General features: G+C 27.9%; 1 protein-coding gene across 1 annotated transcript in view; it reads right to left on the bottom strand.

Moving 5' to 3' along the window:
- The window catches only part of LOC107491683 (short-chain dehydrogenase TIC 32 B, chloroplastic), a 21,877-nt gene extending 1,787 nt beyond the window's left edge, over positions 1-20,090 (bottom strand). The window contains exons 1-6 of the mRNA XM_016112576.3: positions 19,882-20,090; positions 5,226-5,347; positions 4,333-4,564; positions 4,146-4,225; positions 3,339-3,492; positions 3,182-3,260 (exon numbers count right to left, since the gene is read on the bottom strand). Coding sequence (XP_015968062.2) covers positions 3,182-3,260; positions 3,339-3,492; positions 4,146-4,225; positions 4,333-4,564; positions 5,226-5,347; positions 19,882-20,090 — 876 coding nt within the window. The remainder of the gene's footprint in view (positions 1-3,181; positions 3,261-3,338; positions 3,493-4,145; positions 4,226-4,332; positions 4,565-5,225; positions 5,348-19,881) is intronic.
- Between the last annotated feature and the right edge of the window lie 3,277 nt (positions 20,091-23,367).

Below are 23,367 nucleotides of genomic sequence, written 5' to 3' on the forward strand. Positions count from 1 at the left end.
ACCAAAAAAAAAAAAAAAGACAAAACTCATAACTAGGATTGTTGAATTGCTTTCATCGTTTAGCTACTTATATATAAAAATAAATCTTCTCAAATTTTCTCTCAGTTAATTTTGTAAGATGTGATCTCTTATAGTACACATGTCAAATAAAAATACGTTTATTAGCTTAAAATGGTTTTTTTAAAATAAAAAATATATATTTACTATTTTATACAAAAATATAATTATTTATCATTTTACATATTATTTCTTATTTTCGAAAGCAGTATAAGAGAAATTGAAAATGTATATTTCCTACTTTAATTTTATAGTCACTGCTAACGATATTAAAAAAAAACGATAAGCTATTCTACGCAATTTTTATTATTTTCAATCGCTCTTTGACCTAAGTTAATAATTTATTTACTCTCCATTAACTTTTTTGCATAAATATTAATAAAAATATTTTTTATTTAAATTCAAATAAAATATAAAAAAATAAAAATATATATAAATAAAAAATTAAATTTTGCGTTTTAATTTAAATTTTGCAAAATATATATTTTTACAAATTATAAATTTAAAACAGAAAGATTAACGATTTTTTAAAATTTATTAAAAAATATCTTTTAATTCATTTGTATTTATAAAATTATTTCTAAGATTTTTAATGTAAAAAAAATGAATATAAAGTATAACCATAAAAAATAATATAGAAGTTAAAACATAAAGTCTTCCAGAATTAGAAGTGGTGATAAAATTATGTCAAACGGTTTATCAGAAATTTTGGGCCTAACTTACGATTGATCTGTCTAATAAAAAAAATATCAACAAGAGGCTTATAATATAGCCTTTTCATCTTTAAAAAGTAGACTTAGACTTACTGAAAAGCCTGCAAGAACTGTCAGATTGGCTTGAATTCTATTTAATATTATTATACATATATGTTATTTTCTAAAAGTGTAATAAGTGAGATTTGAACTCTAACCCTTTAATTTAAAAACCTTATTATTTACTACTAATATACCAAATATTTTTAATAAATATATGAAAAAAATTGTCTGTATTTTATTATATTTTAGTCTCATTTAAAATTTTAGTCCAATTTTATCTTTGAGTAAAGTATTATTTTGTTATTAATGTTTGGAATAAGTTCTAAAATTGTCTCTAACATTTAAGTTATCTTATTTAAATTTCTAACATTTCAAAATTGTTTTAATGTTGACCCATCGTTAGTAATTCAATTAACAGAATTAACGGCAGAACAATAATATTGAGATAATTTAAAATTTTGAGAACTTAAATAAGACGAAAATATTAGGAATAATAATTTTTTGGCTATTTTTAATATTTTTTTAATTATAAAATATTTAAAATATTTTTATTTTAATAAATAATAATATATTATTTTTAAACTCATTTCAAGAATATATGTTAAGAATAAGGTTAGATACTAATATATAATGTTAATAATTTTTTATTTTTTATTAAAATACAGTTAAACATAAAAGACATACGTATTAAACGAGTGTCGTTTTCAAAATGTGTTCAACATACAAACACGATAATTTATCAAAATATATGTGATTCATAGAACATAATTTATATTTATATTCTTATTTATTTTAATTTTTTTATATTTTATTTAAATTCATGCAAGGAGTATTTCTTTATTAAAAAGGTCAATAAGTTATATAGTAAAAATTGCGTAAAGTAGCTGATATTTTTTTTTCTAATTTTACTGACGAAAAATCTTTTTTTTTTCAATTTTATTGACAATGACTATGAAATTAAAGTAGAAAATACATTTTTTCAATTTTTCTTACATTAGCTGCAAAAATGAAAAACAATATGTAAAATCAAGATAAAGATCTTTCCATTGTGGTGATTATCTCTGTGGTTCAATTCACCTTTTTAGGTTAGATCGCAAATAAAAAAAAATTATTTTTTTGGGGCTATTGTTGCACACCTTTTTAAATATTATGTGAATGAGGGATGAAATAAATCAAAATATATTTCTTTATCTATTTTAAAATCTTAAAAGTGATCGTCGATGTTCATAACTTCATATCACATGTGTCATATTTTTATTTATAAAAACAACATTTGCATTACCTTTCAAAATTTTTATTTTATGATATAAAAGACAATTTTTTTAAGTTCTTTTTACTTGTGATTAGTATTTTTAATAAAAGAAACACGTGTACAAAAATTATAAACAATGTGCATATAACATTTCTTTTCTTCAGGGTTATCAATTGAAACATTTTTTTTTACAGAAACCATATTTTTTTATTGAAAATTAAAAAATAAAATAAAGTCCAGCAATATTGGGAAGACAAAAAAAAATTTATAAAAAGTTATTTTTAAAATTTGAACCTAAAATTTTTAATTAAATTATAAATCAATTATTATTTTAACTATTTTAATTTTTGTTATTTTTATAATGGTTAAATTAGTGAAAGATGGGTATCTTTTAAATTTGTTATTGAAAAATTTTATCAATTAAATTAGTCCTTTAAAAATAATAAATTAATTATTTTTGTCTTTCTATCACCCAATAAATAATTTTCATCAATGACTGACGATATATAATGTTAATCGATAGCAAGCATGATATTTAACATGTTTAATTAGACGTTAAATAAATATGTTAATAAAAATCTATGAATTTAGTCTATTTTTTTCAATTATATAAATCATAATTCTAATATAACCTAACCACATTAAATTGATAATTTTTATAAATATATTTATTCAGTATCTAATTAGATATATTAGGTGTTATGTATGATGTAAGTTAACGTTTCATATCATTAATAGTTGGCAAAACCTATTAATTTAACGAAAAATAAAAATAATTAATTTATAATTTTTAAAAAACTAATTTAATTGATAAAATTTGTCAAAGAATAAATTTAAAAATCAAAATTTTTTTAGAGACTAATTTAACTATTAATCACGCAAGTATTTATGGACTGAACAATGCTAAGGGCCAACAACTTTGATATTTTGTAATCATTAATTGGCTATGAATAGTATTTTTAATGGTGTGAGATTATATTAAATGATAAGAAATCACTCACTTTTTTTTATTTATAGTTAAGTGCTAAAAAAAACACAAAAGTTACTGATTCCTTAGACTTTTTCTTATAAATATATATGTTAATATATAAAGGTGAAGAATTAGTGGACTAGTGACCTGTAGGCGACGAGAAAGCTCATTTGAGTGCAGTATGTTGCATAACTTGGACTGGCCGTACGCCTTCTTGTTATCATAACTGAAATGTTGTAACCGTTTGTTTTGTAAATGATCTTGCAAATCATATCATATCAAATTCCTTAAGTTACATACATACCCTTTTCGTTCATTCAGCTTTTGAAATCTAATCCCCTTTCTGTAAGTGTAGTTGTGGGCAATTGATGACAAATTTATTATCCTCCCTTCAATTCCTGTGGCTTCCGCAGTTTGTTTCATTTTCTCGAGGAGCAAGTTTGTCAACAAGAAATGTCCTGAAAGAAGGAAAAAACAAAAATCATAGTGGAGTCTATTATTATAATACTACAATTAATACCGAAAGGAAAAGTATGAGGAGCCAATGAAATATTTATACAATATGTACAATGGAGGTTTATGGAGTATTAGAGATATAATTATTAGTGTTACATTTTACTATCAGCTGAAGTTTTTGGGATGAGTGGTATCATGACATGGTATTAAAGTGCTAGATTTGAAAGGTCAAGAGTTCAATCCTTGGTGAATCCAAAAATTAAATTAATTTTTTGAAAAGATGTTACGTTTAGGAGAAAACTTGTTGCTGAGTGAGTTAACTTGCTTAGTACAGATAATAATAAATATTGATTTAATTTTTAATTACTTTGCAGCGAGTCTTATCCAAAACACCAGACTACTTATTAATGAGATCTATACTATTAGCTAGATGAGTTAAAATAAGATGACATCACAGATAATTTAAGTAAAATTAGATTATTTATTTTTTTTATAAAATGTATAGCGTTTTAATAATTGAATTATAAATTTATATATGATAAAAAAAATTATATCAAATTTTATCTAAAATGAATATCAATAATAAATATATAGCTTTTGATATTTTGAACTGAATATATTAATTAACAAAATTATTTACATGGTAAATTATTACCAAGATGGTTAGTATGAAACTGTGTTTCAACCCCATTCTCTGACAGCTTGAAAGGGCAGAACATGACTCCAGCATTGTTTCTGTAATGAATGAATGGATAAGGGTGTTGGATATTCTCATAATAACATATTTAAGAGACTAAAAAAGAAAAGAGAAAGAGAAAGAGAAAGGGAAAGGGAAGTGGAACATTAAGATATTGAGAGGAAGATGAAGAGCAAGGAAGTTGTGGACAAAAGAAGCAACAGATGTGAGAGAGCACAAATCGAGCTTCAGAATGTCAACACGGGCGGACGGCTTCTGCTCAACAATCTCTTCCTTCGCCTTCTTCGCACTAACTGTATTCCGTACACCAATGATGACGTGTACATTCCTCAGAGCCAGCACTCTCGCTGTCTCCAATCCAATGCCACTTGCTCCTCCTGCATTATAAGTTTATAACACCACACATCAGAATCACATTCTTTCTATTCCTTCTTAAAGTTCCATTTATATATATACAGTAACTCTAGAAAGAAAAACTGAAATTTCATAAATAATAAAACAGTGTTGCCACCATAACTAGAAGGAAAAGGATGTACAAAATAAAAAAAATATATAAAAAAATGACAAAAAAAATTAAAAATTAAAGAAAAATACAGAAAAGGTAGTAAATATTTAAAAATAAAATAAAAAAGAGATTAAACTACAAATCATCGTCACATATTTTGATATTTATTAACACTATAATAAATTAACATTATAATGGATTAAAAGTATAAATTAATATCACAGGTCAATACTACAATTTTTTTTATAAATATATAGAATAATTAGATATTTCAAGTTGGTGGATCGCTTTCCGTAATACTGAACCAGATATCCAGGCCAAAAGAAAATGAATCTAATTGGGTTTTACCCGAATATAGCAGTGAGGTTGGAGGCAAAATCTAAAATGCACATATTAACGGATTAATATCATACTAAGGGTTTAATTTTGTACGTAAGAATATGAAGATAGAGAAGTTGATATAACATAAAATTATTATATAATATTAATATGGAAGAACATGAATACCACAACCATTTTAATTAATAACTGACCAGTGATAATAGCAGTGAGGTTGGAGGCATCAATTCCATGAGTAACCTCCTCTGCAGTTGAAGCTGATCCAAAGCCACTTGGACCAGCCCTCCCTGTAAGCAACGATATAACTCCCACCAAACTAATTTAATTTATAATATACCAACCAAAGTAGAAAGCAATATACCAACCAAAGTAGAAAGCAAGATTGGACCAATTTACAAGTGGAGAAGGTATGGTCTATACATGGAAGCAATAGTACAGTAGTAAAGTTAGTATAATATATGATGCCTATGGTTTTCTTCTTATTAAGGGAGAGGTTCTTAGGTTGTAGGTTGACAGCTTTATTTTGATTGTGATGTGAATTTTTCCCTTATTTGGACTCTCGGAATTCAAGTTGTGCACTTATCAATTTCATATTAATTGTTGCTCCTTTATGGTAGTTTGATGGGCCCTTTTTTTTATATAAATAAAATAAATGTTTTATTATTAATATGTGTAATTTATAGATTATTTATAATATTTTTTAAATAAAATAATAAAAAAATTATTTCTAAAAAAAATTATTCTGGAATTATATTATGGAATTCAATTTTTTTTTTATTAGGGGACAAGTTTGTTGTGCCACACAAAAATATACATTTGAATTTCAAGATCTCTATATCTCTAATTTGGGAAGAACATATACTAGGACCAAAACGCTTAATTCTAAAAAAAATATACTTTAGTTTGGATGAGAAGGAGAAGTTGGAGAGTTAAATATTAGATAGTAGACAAATATGATTTCTAAAATAATTTGTGGGTATAGCATTTTCAACACCACTGGCAACAATAATTCATCATCTCCATTTGAGGAGTTCTCAGAAATACGTATTCTTGAAAACTCTTTAAAAAATAAGATAAAATTATATGTTAAAGTTATTATTTGTTTAATTGTGTAAAGCGCATGTATGCAGGGAATAACGATGTACTAGGAACAGGGACGGATCTAGAAAATTTAGTATAAAGGGGTCGAATTTTAAATATTTTTTTATTTCGTAAAAATAATTAATATATAGTTATTAGAGTTAATTTTTCGAAAAAGTTATCAATATATATATATATAATTATAAATTTTTTTCATAATTTTATTTTTAATACGATAGTTACATAAAAAAATATAACAATATCAATAGTACATTATAAAATTATAAAGTACCAATAATTTATTGCGTGTTTAGTTAAAAATGATCACATATCTTATTAATTAAAATTAATTCTTTCAAAAAAATTTAAAAATTTGAAAATAAATGATAAATTATTAATTATTTAAAAGACACAATACCTTTTATAAAATACAAGATAAAAGATATTTTTATAAAAGTTTTTCTTTTAACAACGTAAATTTAGAAGAAAAATAAATATTTTTTATAAGAAAATAATATCTAAAGTACATAATATGATTATCAAAATATAACTACATAAGTTATTACCAATATAATAATATAAATTTTAAATATGTTAATATAAAATAAACAAATGATTTTTTAAATAAATATAGAGATTATTATATAAAAACTAATTTGAAAGTTACAAAGACTTGAGGGTATGATATTAAATTAGTTAAGTGAAAATTATTAGTGAATTGAACAATTAAAATATAAATCCATCACATAATAAAAAATAACACATATAAAAATACTAAATTATATAATATTTTTTATTTTTTAAATACATATCTCATATATAAATATAGTTTCTAAAAATTTTTGGGGGGGAGGCGAAGCCACTACTCGCCCCCCTCTAAGTCCGTCCCTGAGTAAGAATGGTGCTACCCAACACTAAGAATGAAGCAGTTCTGATTTGAAGTTTGTTGAGGAACACGACAAACTTTATGAATTTAACAAGGTTCGTCGAGGGGCACTACAAAGTTGCCCCTAGGGATGGCAAAAACTCCCGACGAGACGGATATCTACGGGGATTTACCCGTCGGAGGGCAGATATGGGGGTGATTTTGTGCCCGCGGGGATGTAACACCCTATTATCCTAAACCTTACTTCATGCCGTAAAAAAAATATAACAAAGTCAGATGACAGTTCTAAAGCTTGTACGATAATATATATAGAAAGAAATAGTGATACTGGAAATTCAATGAAGAATTACAGCTCAAAATAGAAACAGAAAGGTGCGAAGCGTTCACTCGATAACTATAAGTGTAAAGGCACAAGATACAACATAATACAATAGTAATCAAGATAGATATTTAAGTATGATAGTCAAAAGAGCTCTACCCGTAGCCTGTGGAGTTTAGGCCGACTAGTTACATACAGACAATACAGAGTTTTTAAGTTAAAACAGCATATACAACTTATCTCTCAAATAAATCCTCTAAGACAAGAAAGATACAAAAGTGAGAGTATATCTATGACAAAGTAGTCCAAAATACAAAAGATGATAAAAGATCTCCGCTCTGTCACCATCTCGCAACTTACCGAGGTGGGTTACGACTTGCATTTGAAAAACAACAACAATATATGGAATGAGAATCGGAGGTTCTCAATATAGTAATAGTACCAATAATGTAAGATATCATGTTTTGGGATACCAAAGGCAATCCTAAAACTTCCCATCAAGCATAGATTCAAACTTATAAAACAATTTAATAAAGTCCTTAAACAGGTCATCTAACTTAAGAAAAATTCTAAACTATTGATAACATCGTTGTCCCACAGCCTCCGCCAACTTAACCTCCCTGCGATCCCATCGCCACTGCATACCGAGCATCCTCAATCCCAGTAGTAAACACAAGTAATGGCATACAAGTAATACATAATTAATGTTCATATATAGCAAGTAAATCAGAAAACAAGCAAACATGTTATACACTTAGGCAATATAGGCAAATGGACAAAGCAAGCAACGACATAGAAAATGTACATGATGAATGCCTGTCCTATTGGCTGTAATATCACATTGTCGGTTCAACTGCTAACCCGACACATTCTCATGGGAATGTTGCCTTTCAGTCACGAATATAAATGGGTACCCCTTCTTGCGTACACATGGTAGTGCCCACATACACGAGACCCACAGACAGAGGAGAATGCCCGCGTTGCATGCACAGGTTCGCGTATGCATGCCGTATCAAATTTGAAAAAATTTTAAAGCTGTAGAATTTCAGATTTTTGCACCAAACTTGAAACACGCATAACTTTCTCGTTTTAAAACATTTTTCATTTGCTCTTCGAACGTCTTAAAACTCTTGGACCCAACTTTCATAAAAATCTATTTTTCATAAAAAATAAAGGTCTGGAGGCTAAATTATGCCTCGCTAAAGTTCGTTAAAAATAAAATTTTACACAAAATAATCAAAATTCTCTAGTTTCCGAATTTCAAAGCCAAACCAAATCAAAACTTACTCAATTTTAACACAAAATACTACCACACACTATACTTTACAATTCCATTGTAACTCAATCACTTCAACACCTGTTTCACTCAATTTTTCTATCATAATCCAACAAAATCAATAATTCCAAATCAATATTTTAATATCAACAATTTGCATAATTTAATCCTTTATATACATCCTTCATCAACATACAACATCATCACATCACTACCATAATATCACAATCATTATATCATAATTATCATTATCACATTCAACCACATGCAACTCATACAACCTTATCATAATTTACATATCACATACATAATCCAATAAACTATTTGTTCAATTCAATCATATCTTAAGGTCAACTAGCCTAAGTATCACAAAACATTACATATTACATAGAAAAAACCGAAATCATACCTTGGCCAATTTTCAATATACACAAAATCACAAAATTTAATTCCAACAAGCCTTCAATCACCAACACCACTTCCAAAGTCACCAAATATCAAGCTATACATACCAATATCACTAATATCAATATCCAAAATTCACAATATACCAAAATATAAGAGTTTTTGAGAAATCTTACCTAAATCACTAAAATTAGGGATGAAATCCAATGATTTCTCACTATTGGTTGGCACCTAAACAACCAAATCACAAAATTTCACTCAAAAATAAACCTAAATTTTGAAATTCATAAGGACAAAAAAGGGAGAATGAAACTCAAAACTTACAAGCAAAAATTGGTTAGAATTGACGAGCTCGGCGAGAGCTTCGCGTAGTCATAAATAGAACGCAAATCGGAGCACCGTAACTCAAGTTATAAGCGAAATAGTGAGAAAGTGAATAGTGTTTCTTCCTCCCCTTCACTCTCAACTCACTTCAGCTAGGTTTTGTGTTTATGAGTAGTGAATGAGCTAAACGACCTTCTCTTGTGGGTATTATATGTTAGGTTTGGGCCCAACTTGGGTACGGTCCAACCCGTTAGCGTTTTTGGTCCGTTTTCTTTAGAATTAGCGTCCAATTTTTAACTTTAATTATTTTCCTAAGTGTTTTTACAGTTTTTATTACTCTCACATAGTACCGGACAGACATTAGCCGGTACTGCTGGTTAATTTAACGGTATGCATTTTTATGCAATTTTTCGCAGAAAATTATATTTTCCAGCTCGAAAAATTCTACTGAATTCAAATCTTACCTCCAAATTTTAAAATTAAGACTTCTAAATTTTCAACCTATTTTTAGATAATTAATTTATTATTATTTTACGTTAATTATTTCTGGTTCTTACAGGGAACGGGGGATGGGAGTACGGGTGTTACATTATATGTTTGTTCCTGATGTAGTACTTTTGAGATTGAGTATTGATGATGAGATGATGATTGTGTTGATTGATTATGTGATGGGCTGAAAGCCGTAATTAGTTTTTGATTGAGGTATTAGTAAAGTATGAAAAATCAAGCTGGTTCAGCATAGACTTAATGAACATATGCTTGGAACAGGTTGGTTATTCATACCGTCTAGGAAATTGATTAAGATTTTCTTATAAAAAAAGAAAGGTTTTGGATTTTTTTGAAAAATTAAATATTGTTTCTTTGAAAAGGTTTGAATGATTAGCCTTTGATTTTTTAAAAGATTCATAAGACGAACGATAATCACCGCCTTGAAAAACGTATCTTCTTATAACAATTCTTAAACCCTCTACTGAGAACCCTTTCGAGGATGATGTTTTCACTCCCCTACAGAATTTCTTTTTCAGTGACAGGTTCAGGAAACTTTGGCGCGAAGCCGCGACCGATCTACAAACTTTACATATTTTTTGTACTTTCTGTTTGTTGGTTTAATTGAGAAATTACCCCTCGTCAAATGTCATTTTGATATTTTAGAGAGGCAAGATTTGTATTTAAGGAGTTTTAGTTTTAGTTTATGTATTTATTATTATATGAATATAATTATGTGATTAAGTGAATTAACATAAGACTTTTCGATTTCGTAAGTAAGGATTCGATTTATATTCACGAAGGCTCAATATTAAATGAATATAGTATGAAATTAAAGGAATAGAGGTAAGTAACGTCTGAACTTTTAGTACGATCATGAGGCATTAAAAGTAAGGGTGTTACATTATGGTATTAGAGCAGTTCATCCTGATTAGAGCCTTGGGAATAGACTGACTATGTTACATTGCATTCTCTGGGTGTTTGTCATGTTATAAGTCTTGTCTGGATGACAAGAATTAGAGTTTTATGCACATGACTGTCTATTGATTAACGTTGTTAGCTTACCATTGCATAACTGCTGATGTTAAGTCTGGCCAACTTAACGTTGATGGTTTATGTGTAGGGGGAAAGTTAATAGGTTATTAAAGACGAATTGGAATTGATAAGTAATGAGTAATGCGAGTCACGTGGTTCGGGAATGCTGGAGTTCAATTTTCATGCTTGACTTCGACTTTTGATTTTTATTTGTGTCGCTTAAATTGGCATATCGTTTCTTCTTTACTACTCTTATTGAAGTTCCTTGACTCGGATTCCTTTCTTGAACCATGATTTGACCATTCTCTGACCATATTTTATTATTCGTCCATAACCTTACTTGATTGTATTCTTGAGAGTTTGCTTACGTTTTTCAAAAAATATCCGTCTTTATTATTAATTATACTCTTCTTCATGAATCTTGAGCTCATTGATCTAATCTGAAATTTGTTTTGGTATGATGCATCATTTCTTATAGTCTATTTCTAGAATTCTCGTTTTGGATTGAAAAAGTTTAGAATTGACTATTTTTCTACTTAATTCTATTCCACAATCATCTTTCGAATTTTTTATGAGACCACTTTTAATTTAGCATATATTTTCCTACATGGATTCAAAAATTTCTTTATATGATTTAAATCTATTTATCTGCAATACTTCACCTATTCTTTTATAGATATGTGAAAATAATTTTTACCTTGGACTTTCTTCTTTGACTACAACTTGATTTACTTCCAACCTTATTACAATTTTTATATGTATGCTTATGTGATTTTGCACCTGAGTATTTTCCAAGACTCTTGAAAAATTATTTTTTCTCATAGCCCAATTAAATTTTATTTTACAAACTTTGCATATTTTATTTTAATTTCGATTATTTTGATGCAAATTCTTATTTGATTATATGAAATATCTTTCAAGATTTTCGATGAAATATTTTATCCTTAACCTAACTAATTTTCATTTTACAAAATGTTGCATAATCTAGTTTGACTTGAATTTGTTTTGACATGACGCAATATTTACGTTTTTATTGACTCTCTTGAATTTTGTAAACAATTGCCCTGTTCTCCTCTATGGTTTCTATTGGAGTTCTTTGAAATCAAAATTCTTTCCTATTTGCATTTCGATTCTTCCTTCTGGCATACTTCATGACTTCTGACCATTCTTGTTTGCTGGTGACGTGAACCATTCTTTCATATTCTTGTGAACTATGTGCTCTTTTGATTTGGTTTTAGCTTATTTTGATCTAATTTACCACTACCTTTTTCTTGTTTCCTTTGGAGTTCCTAAATTCAATATTTCTTGTTAAGATGCAAAAGGACTCTTTTTGAAACGTTTTCTCATGCCTGTAGATTATTCCTTAGTTGTAATTCTACGCCTCCTTCCCAATTCATGTGAATCTTATCTTCGTTGCTTATTCTTCTCTTACTGAGATTTGTATCTCTTTGAACATACTCAAGCTATCTCTTTGAAAATTGTTTTGGTACGACACGGTCCTTGAATCTTTGAAAATGTCAAGTGCTCCTTCTAGTTAGACAGTATAGGTTTATGTGTTATAACCGTGTTGTGTAATTTGACGTGTCATTTGTCCTTTTTCTTTTCTTGAGATGTAATTTATATTTCTTTGCTTCACAATCTGTACCTTATGCATATCTTGATCTTTTTACATTTTCGATTATGTTAAAACTCTTGCAACACGATTGTTGATCTTATGTTCCTCCACAAACTATGAACCCTTGTGATAATTTGAAGTTGGTCCGCTACGATCCGTTACTATTGGTTTTTATCATTTCTCTTCTGTAAAATCTCATACTTCTTCGACTCAGCTTGAATCTGTTTCAAATTAATGCATTGTTTTTCTTCTTATTGATCCTATCAAATTTCTTTGATTCAAAAGTTATCCTCGAATTTACCAAATGATTCCTTTCCGACAAACTTCATTGCTTGTGCACCCTTATTTACCTGCAATTTCATTCATTCTTTCAAGTTCCTGAGTACTGTCCTTGTCACTTGTCATTCTTTTCTAAAATCTTGTGTCCTTCTGAATAAATTCGAGATTTGTTTGTGTCACATGCGACCTTTGGATATAGCAAGCACTACGTTAGTTCTTAGGAAACGATAAGAGGATATGAAAGATGAAGCTTGTAAGTGTGCGATATCACGAGATCTTATGGAGTTTTGTTTTACATGAAAGAATTTTATTGATATTAGACTTGTGACCGGTAGTTGAAAGTTGTGATGGAGAGCTATGTTAAATCCCTTAATCTTCGACACCATGTAATTATTTGTTTTGAGCCTATCTTTTAACTTCTGTTTTATACCACACTCTTTTTTTTCCCCTTATATCTAAGTCTTATGGCTTATCCGGGATTTGAAAATTTATATATGTGCCAAGACTTCTTGTTTTTCCAAGGTATTCAAAAGTAAAGTATCAAAACTATGTAATATCTTATGTATTAATTAAATTTTTGAGGACAAAATTTTTTATAAGTGAGATACGATGTAAGACTCTGGGTTTTTAAAAATTAAATAATAAATTTATTTATAATTAATTATATTTAATTAATATCATATTTTAAGAGATTTTATATATATAAATTAAGCAATTTCTTATTTATGATTTAAATTTTAGTAATTGAACAATAATAAAGATTTTATATGCTTTGAGTTGAATAAATTAGATTTTTAACTTTATTTTATAATTATAAAGGAAATTTATTTTTATTATCTCTAATTACTGAATTAGAATACTATTTGAAAATAAATTACAAGTTAATGAATAAATGACATTTTTATATATAGTTATTAATTTGTTAAATTTAGTCTTCAATTACTTTATTACTCAAACTCTAATTTATGCAAAAAAAAAGAAAATCTCTAATCTCATATATCCCCAAATACAAACTCTAATTTACACTCTATGACTCTATAACCCTAATTACGCAACACACTCACCCTCTTTTCTCCTTCACGTCGCCACTCCTCACTTTCACCATCTTCACTCACACAAACAGCACACATAGTCCCTCGCCACACTCAGTCACCCATGGAAATCAAGAAGAGAAAAGAGAGGGGAAGCTGCGATTGAGGAAGGGGAGCAGGAGTTCCTCGCCGCAAGCCCACCGTTTGTGGACCGTCGCCACCACTAGAGGGTCACCGTTACCGAGCTACATGTCGTCGTCGCAATCAGATCCACGTGCCATCATTGACGCTGTTCAGAGCGGGAGAAAGCATCACGACGAGGAGAAGCTACTGTCGCCGAAGCCCTGTGTCACTACCGTGGAGTTCGTCGCCGTCAAATTATAGAGAAGGAAGGAAGAAACTTGCACCGCCGTGCTCCTTGCTGGCATTGCTATCGCCGTTCGGGGTTGTGCGCGACCATTCGTCGCTGCTCAGTCATCACTGAAGCTTTCTGCCGCTGCTCTGTTGTGGGTTCCTTTGTTACAGTAAGTGTATTTTGTTTTGGAACCCTTGAAAATTAGTGTTTATATGTTTGGTAAGAGATTCTGAAGTTTTTGCAACATAGGGTCGTGTTCCGATTATTACGAGTCACGATTGAAGCTGTCGCTGCTGCGGGCCAGGAGGAAAAATGGGTTTTTGACGCGTTCCATAGCTTTCGGGTTTTAACAATCAAGGTAGTTTTTTGTAACATTTAAAAAAATGTTACCATAGATAATTTTTGTAACACTTAGAAAATGTACCATATATATTTTTTGTAACATTTAAAAAAATGTTAACCATAGATATTTTCTATAACACTTAAAAAAATGTTACTATAAATATTTTTTGTAACACTTAGAAAATGTTACCATAGATATTCTATAGCAATACTCTAATAAATATTACAAAAAATTTTCTTTGCTAACAATAAAAAATATTACAATAGCTCTTTAATAATATTTAAATACACAAAATATTGAATTAAAATATTTTTCTTCAATTACATATTTTATACCCACTTTACAAATTAATCCCAAGATATTTAAACATTAAAATTAGTCCAATAAGTCAATTTTTCTATTTCTTCAATATGCTTACATGATTAAATACAAATATTTGAGACCATGAGTACATGTTTAAATTGAAAAAGAAGTAATAGTGTTTATCTTTCAACTATAAAAGCAAGAGACACCAACAATTATAAACAAAATAATATCTCTATAACAAGCAAACCTAATTAAAATATTGTTGAAGCTTTTCATTGGTCAAATCAATACAAAATTGCTCAAAACAAAGTACACATAACAACCGATATAATATACCAAATCAACAATGCCACATTTGCAGATGATAGAACTACAACTTGACTGGTAGTAACGAGTGAATACAAGCAATGTCATTTCTCATCTTTTGAAACAGATGAATCTATCTCCTTCCTTTTCATGAAATCAATGTTGCCAAGATGCAAAATTGCAGCAACAACTCAAAATATTGCATCCTGAAGAATGACAGAAAAATGAAAAGGCAAAGTATTGAAGCACATGTCAAAATATAAGAATCTAATCATGAACTTAAAAAACTTCCTATAAAATACCTGTTCCTCAGAACTCATTCCAATAACATCAATTGCTCTCCTTGTAGCTATATATTCTTTATGTTCGTCAATCCCTTCTAACTCATAGCAATTTGATTGGTTCAGATAATGAAATGTTTTTGGATGTCTTAACTTGTACTTCATAATCACTTGTCAAAACAAAGTCCTATCATGCTAAATTTATGTTACCCCATTCATATTATTAGCTAGAGCTAATAGCATGACCAATAATGAATAATGACGTGCTCTAAGCTTCTAAGCATCGAAAAAAAGATCACAATGAATAGCAACCACATGCATTACCATAATTAAGCAAAAGGGCATAATGTACAATGAACATTGTATACCTAACATGAAGACAATGATAGAAAAAGGAAATGATCTCTTATTCTCTATCGAACACTCTAGAGATCATATGTCGGGGATTTTTGTTTAATTATCAGTCACTCAAATGTGTGATTTCATCTAGAAACAAATTAGTGCAAGAAAAAGAATCCTACTACCTCTTGCGGTGCAGTGTAGAACATGTAGAAACAGTGATAATTCCTCTATGAGTCTAACAACTGACAAACACATGATCTTTCCAGAAGATATGTTCTGATAGCAGCTCCTAAAATTCTTTCCCTCTGATCAAATTGAATCTCCACAAACTTACCAAAATGACTGCAGAAGTCACAAATTATATTAAGACAGCATGGCATAACTTCAATAACAAGATTGGACTATAAATCACAGAAGAGCAAAAATGTTCATGTATATGTAATTTTTATGAAAACTAGGTACTAGAAATGATTAACAAAGAAATAAATTTACGGTATTCAAATGAGCTTGCAAAACTAAACTCATGAAATTTGATTCTCTTACCTCCAAGACTTTTTGCTCAATAGTTCTACCTTCAGCAGTAGCAGTTCTAAACTCAACTGTATAATAAAATTCTTGTGATGAGGATAAGGAAAAGGTTACTATATTTACCAACAAACAATGTAGAGATCACTGTTCGATAGCTCACTAACTAGTATAGATTTTCCTTGACAAGTATGTAATAAAGGCATTTAGTGAATACAATTTACAGATCAAGATTTTCTCTAACATTGTTTGATTAACAATTCAGGGCTTCTTAGCAGCCAAATCAAAGTAATGCTAAACAATTTGCAATACAATTAACAATGGCTTCTTATTGCTTTTTTTTATCATAAAATTGGAAGCTCTATCAATAACAGAATAATTCAATCAAGCATGAATCATGATTGCAGATCGTTCTTTTTCTAATCAGTTAATTGGAACTTATTGAAAAACCAATGCTAGCTTTTCTGTAATTTGGTAAAAATGTACATTTAATTGAATTTTTACATAAGTACAAAAGCAATAAGACTAAAAATTTCTTTAAGGATCTTTGCATTAAGGTATTAAAAATGATGAATAATTGATGAATCAAATAATTCTTTTAATACAGTAATAATATTGTTACCAAATTTTTCTAATCAACCTTCTATATATTTGCAGAACAAGACAAATATGCTGCTATAACTAAACCAAATCCAATTATACACAAAATTGACAAAAAATTTTAGCCTGTAACTCCCAGTGCACGCAATAGTCGTAACATGTCATATCATATCCAAGTGATATTTTTTTGTTCTAGTTACTAACTGCTAACACTTTTCTTTCTAGTGCCAAAAATTGCTACAATAACTAAATGAATTTAGAAAATGAAGCGAGGAAAGAAAAATAAGTACCTTAGTAGCTGGAGATGCAATTCGGGAATTACCAGTGTCTTGCTCGAGACTCCCAAACTTAAATTGAGCATATCTTAACATTAGGAATTCAATTAATTCATGGTCAATAGATCTTAACAAATATATACAAAATGCTTAAGAAGATTGTAAGAATAATAATGAAGCAGTGAAAATTAGAGAAGAAAGAACACGAAAGGAGGTTCTTCTTCTCCTTCTTCATCAAACTCACCTCAAAACAGAGAGTAACAAACCCTAGATATGAAACGAGTTTCTTAAGTCATTTACAGTTCACTATAATAATGCGAACAAGTTAGAGTTTGACAATTAAATCATACTTTAAGGGTTAACCAATAGTTAAAAAAAGAAAGGAATTATACTTTGTTATTCTTCGGTTCTTAGTAAAAATATATTACTTTATACTGTCAGGTCGTTAAGGAATGTTATTAAATGTCAACCTTGATTCGTAAATTTAGAAGGACTAATTTATTACCCGCTTAGTGTTGAACCTATGAAGTCACACATTAATGAGTGTTTTGATCTTTGCTAAGGAATTATTTGATTATTATTTTGATTTGATCAACTAAATAATTATATTAATTTAAATAGAATATTATTATATTCTTTGTTAGCAACTAGAATATAATAATATAATAATAATAATTAAGAATATTAAAATAATTAGTTATTCTATTTCTAAATTTAAATTCTAGGTTTGGATGAGATTCTAACTGATTCTGTTTCAAATTAAATTGTGATATAATATGATTTGTAAGATTTCAATTTGAAATAAAATAAGATAAGATTCAATTTTGAAATTAATAACAAATCTCATACTATATACATAGGATAAACTGATAAAGCATATTTTTTGTCGAGTAAGTAGACAAAAGTATACATAAAAGAATTTGGGGTGAAAAAAAGTGCATACTAAAATTCGTAAATATGAAAGTATATTTCTAAAAGATTGATTTTGAAGGACAAAAGTAAACCCTAGATTTTACAAACCCACTAATGGCACAACACTTTTGTCCATCAAAAACAATCTTTGAGGTGTACTTTAATATTTATAATTTTTTACTTATATTTTTGTCCACCAAGCTCCTTTATTTGTACTTTTGTTTATTTACTTATTTTTTGTCCCTCAAGTTTGGTAAATTTTAAAAATATCTTTAGTTTTATTTTATTTCAATTTTGTTTCAAAAGTTTGTTATTTGTATCAAATATATTCTTAACAGCTAAATTTTTAAAAAATTTAAGACTAATCCAATAATTAATAATGCATGAAAATTATACTTGATTTGCTTATTTTAAAGGTTGTTCTTATGAAATTGTTATTGAATTTGTCCTGATTCTTTTTGAAAAATTAGTTTTCACGGGTATATTTAATATAAGTAAAAACTTTTGGGATAAAACACGAGTTTTTTTTATTCTTTTATCTCTATATACACAAATACATGTGAGCATAATTTTTAGAGAAGAATTTTATGATGTACAAAGAATTGCAAAGAAATTTTTTCAATTTAGATCAAATGTCCAATAGTAAAAAAGTTTACAGTAAAAATTAATTTTAATGTGGATATGCATAGCGCCTTCGTACTATTGAAGGAGAAAATTATTTTAACTAGCATATACAGTATTTAGATATATATTACTAGAATAAAATTTAAGTATAAAATAGATCTTTAAAATTATTTTATTACTTTTGCTATATATTATGAACACATAATAATTCTACGGTTTAAATTATTTTTTCATTGATATATTCAACCTCGTCCAATTCCTTTATTTTTCACTATTTTGATTAATTTTGTTTCAATTTTTTAAAAAGTGTATGCATGTTGCTAATTAAAAAAATTAAAAATTATTTTATTTATAAAAAAATATCCCTAAATTAATTAGTTTCATATTACCCTAAATAAAAGCAATTAGTATTTAAATGTAATAATACTAAAAAAATAATATTTAAAATTATTACATAACATAATCTTCGTAATTTTTTATTTGTTATTGATCTAAGAAATTACATTATTACTTTTTTTTTTTATGTTATAGCACCTAATAAGTATACAATGCATATTAATTAAATTCTTAAAATAATAGTGATGATTTAAAATTTGTAGTGAAGCTTATTGTTTTACACATGGATATAGTATATAGTAGTGTTACATGAATAACCAATTTTAGTTGTTAGTTCATACTTTCATATACATCTGTTAAATCATATTATTGTTTACTAAAATTTTCTTACTTTAACAATTATCACCGTCATATCCAATAATGATTAAATTGAAATAGTTGTCTAAATAAATAACAAAGTTACACATTATATATTTATATTCGAAAAGATAGAGATGCACATGCTTCTTTAATATCTCAAAGATTGGCTTTAAATCAAACTTGGACGGTTTGTCTTTCAGTTGCTACAACATCAAATAATCAAACAAGTGGTTATATTATTTATTTGAATTTTACTGGATAACTAGCTAGAGTATCAACTAATTCTGTCAATTTTAATATAGAATTCAATATAATAAGTTCTATTAACACAAAAAAACTATCCCACCTATTTTTATCTAAACTAATCCTAATTTATCTTTTTACTTAAATGTGATTCAACCACACTACTTTCTTCTTATTCCCAGCTATGCTACTGCCAGATTTCACCCAGTCGCATCGTCGTCTTCCATCAAGTTCCGACGACACCATTGCTGCACCAAAAAACTGTGTTAGCTCGACAGTGTCGCGAACGTAGCCCTAGGAAGGCACCCTTCGCACGCCGTCGCTGTCTCCGCAGGACCCATCTCACGCGTCATTGCTGCCTCATCGTACCAGACTCCTCGAGCCATTGTTGCCCCCGCACATCCCGTCCCATCGCTGGCCTTACACAACCGATCCTGCAACGTTAACCCGGTGCCGAACGTGCTCTCCATGAAGCCACTTCCTGCATCCTCCGTTGCCGAAGACCATCGCAACATGCACGTCAAGAATCGCTAGTAATCACTTCGCCGCCAAATGCGGTAAAAACACCCGCAAGATAAGTTCCCTTGTAGTTGGATGTTTTTAATGCAGGCTTGCAGATGTTCTTTCTTTATTGATAGAAGTTTATTTGCTCTTTAAATGGATGTTTTTTTGTAGTATAAATAGATGTTTCTTATTATAGGATTGCGGATGTTTTTTTATTTGGTAGATATTTTTTTACTTTTAGTTGCATGTATAAAATTTGGGATTTTTCTTTTTGTTACTGTATGTTTCTTTTTATAACATGTGGATGTTTTTTTTATATGAGTAGATTTTTTTGGACACTGCGGTAACACGGTAGTGGCACAACACTTGCACGACGCCTGGTTGATGTCGACAATCTGACAACGTATAGAGAATGGTTACGTGTTTAGAGAAGAATTATTAAATTTCTAATTCTAATTATTTAAAATTTTATTTTTTAAAATTAAAATATTAATTGGTTAATAAGTTGCTTAAATTAGTTGGTGGGTGAGGTGGCCTATACTTTTTTTACTATTTGTTTTTTTTAGAAAATTGAACTAACCTGTTTCACTGACTGTATTGATATAAAAAATTCTCACTTCTTTAGTCTTCATAATTACGTAGTTTGTGTCTTTATTTTTAGAGTTAAACATCAATCAATAATTATCGAAAAAGAAAATATATAGCGGGGTTATTATTTAGTGGTTTTAATTAATTTACTTAACTAATTTTACCTTTAAAAGACATCTAATTTCATTAAGATAAAAGGAATAAGTAAAAAGGAGTGAGAAAATATCTAAAATTGGCACCTAAAACTATTGGATTTAAAATGGTTTCTAAGATTTTAATTAATTCAATTTAAATTACCAAATTTTTATTTGTGACTCTTTGTAGTAGTTGGTTTTATCTTCGTTAGTTTGATATTAAATGTATACTTACGTAGTTAGACAATGACAAAAGTCACATAATAAAAAATTTCAATAATTATCCGACATACTTAAATTTTTATATTGAATTAATTTAACTCTACCTCATTACGATAATAATGATTTAAACCCAAATTTGTCTTCCTTATTATAAGAACCCTTCTGAAATTTGTTTTTGTCATTTTGAGCATGTCAAATATATAGTGACAGTCAAATTTTTTAATAGCTTCACCAAGTCTTGGTCATTTGGAAAATGAACATAGGACAATCTAATATGATAATTTAGCATGTTGTTAGTTGAGATACATTCATAGAAAAAATTTTAAGTATTTAAAAAGACAATTTACATAATAAAATGAGTGGAGGTCAAATTTATTTGATTATAACAATTGAAAATATTTTACACGTGTGTGCAAAAATTTATATTTATATAAACTATTGTACTTTATTGTAGATTACACATTTATATGTAAACTATTATATTCTACGGCAATTTATGTTCAATAAAATTAATGCATAATCAGTTATATTCTGTCGTTAATTATGAAAATAAAAAATTATACATAATTCGTTGTACCTCTACTGTGAATTATAAACAAATTAAATATTGAGATCTGCTACTAGTTATGGCAGTTTATAAGTAAATTAGACTAATAAATAGATTGTCAAATTCACAATGTCAAATGAAAAAATTAACAAAAAAAATTATGTCAATTATTTTTTTTGTTAGTCTTTTTATGATATTGTATAATTTATATATAATTGTATTTTTTAATTTTTTTCAAATATTTTTTTATATAATATTTTTTTAGCAGTCTTAGTATTATTTTTTAGTATGCTATAATTTTTTTTACTATTATTATTTATATTTTTTTTATTTAATTTACTCTACCTCACAAATCAATAATTCATATAATAAAAAGATAATAACAATAGACATGATATACAAGAAAAATAATTATAAAATTAACCAATGTCACCAAAAAATTAATAGAAAAAATAAAAAATAATCAGAAATTTTCCATCTTTAGATTTTTTTTGTTAATTTTGTTGGTTTGACATTGTGAATTTGTCACTCTATGTAGTGGCCTCATCTGCTTATAAATCGGCACAACTTCCAACATCTAGTTTATTTATAATCCGCAATAGATATACAATGGAATATAATTTTTCGTCTTCATAATCTGCGATAGAATATAACAGATTATGCATTAATTTTGTTAAACGTAAATTACTATAGGGTGTAGTTGTTTATGTGTAAATATGTAATTTATTGTAGAGTGTAACGATTTACGTAAATATAAATTTACACATGTATATAAAGTATTTTTAATGGTTATAATCACGTAATTTGAGTTTTACTCCTATTTAAAAATATTAATATTTTAATAATTTTAAGTGTTAATTTTAATTATAAAATTTATTTAAAATTAAACAGTTAAAATTTAAAAATACTTTAAAATCAATATTTATAAAATACCTAAAATTCTTCCAACCCCATAAAATTAGGTCAATTAATTAAGGTTATTTCCATAGCCATTTAAAATGTGATGCATGACTAAAATTAAACTTCCCAACGAAATTATGAACGAAAAGAGTAGCGAATTAAATTATAACACCTAGCTTGCTTTTCCAATCCTACCAATACCAGTGAAAGGTGTTAATAGCTTCAACTACTTTAGGGTACTCCACTGGGTTATTCTTCAATTCATTTATTATCAATCAATAAATTACCAACTGTTAGTCTGTTACTGTGCTACATATATTATGACTACATATTTATGGGGCTTCCCATTTCTACACTGTTCACACACCATCATTACTTACATTTACACACATCTATTATTTATTAACTTTGAGGAATATTAATACCCCGTTATACTTTCGGGGTTAACTTCCTTTCTTATATTTTCTTCTTTGTCTTCTTGTGGACATATATGCATTGTATTTTTTTATTGAATTTATTTATTTTATTAAATTAGAGTATATTCTAAAGATCTAGAGCCTTTATAGAAATTTATAAATCGCTTACTAAAAGAACCTTTAAAATGATAAAAAAAAATTCAAACTGAAATTTTATAAAATAATTATGTGGTACATACTAAAATGAGTCTTGCTATGAAACCAATGAGATATTTATATAATGTGTACAATAGACTGCTTATTTAGTCCAATATGAGTTAAAAATAAAAATTACTCACAAAATAACAAATTTAAAAATTTTTATTCAGTTATTTCACATCAAATTTCGAATTTCAAATTTTTAAAAAAATCTCATTAATTATTTCAAAAAAATAACTATATGAAATTCTCTAATACTCTCTTCTTTTTCAACCGGCGGCCA

The sequence above is a fragment of the Arachis duranensis genome, chromosome 6 (assembly GCF_000817695.3).
Source record: "Arachis duranensis cultivar V14167 chromosome 6, aradu.V14167.gnm2.J7QH, whole genome shotgun sequence".
Classification (NCBI taxonomy): domain Eukaryota; kingdom Viridiplantae; phylum Streptophyta; class Magnoliopsida; order Fabales; family Fabaceae; genus Arachis; species Arachis duranensis.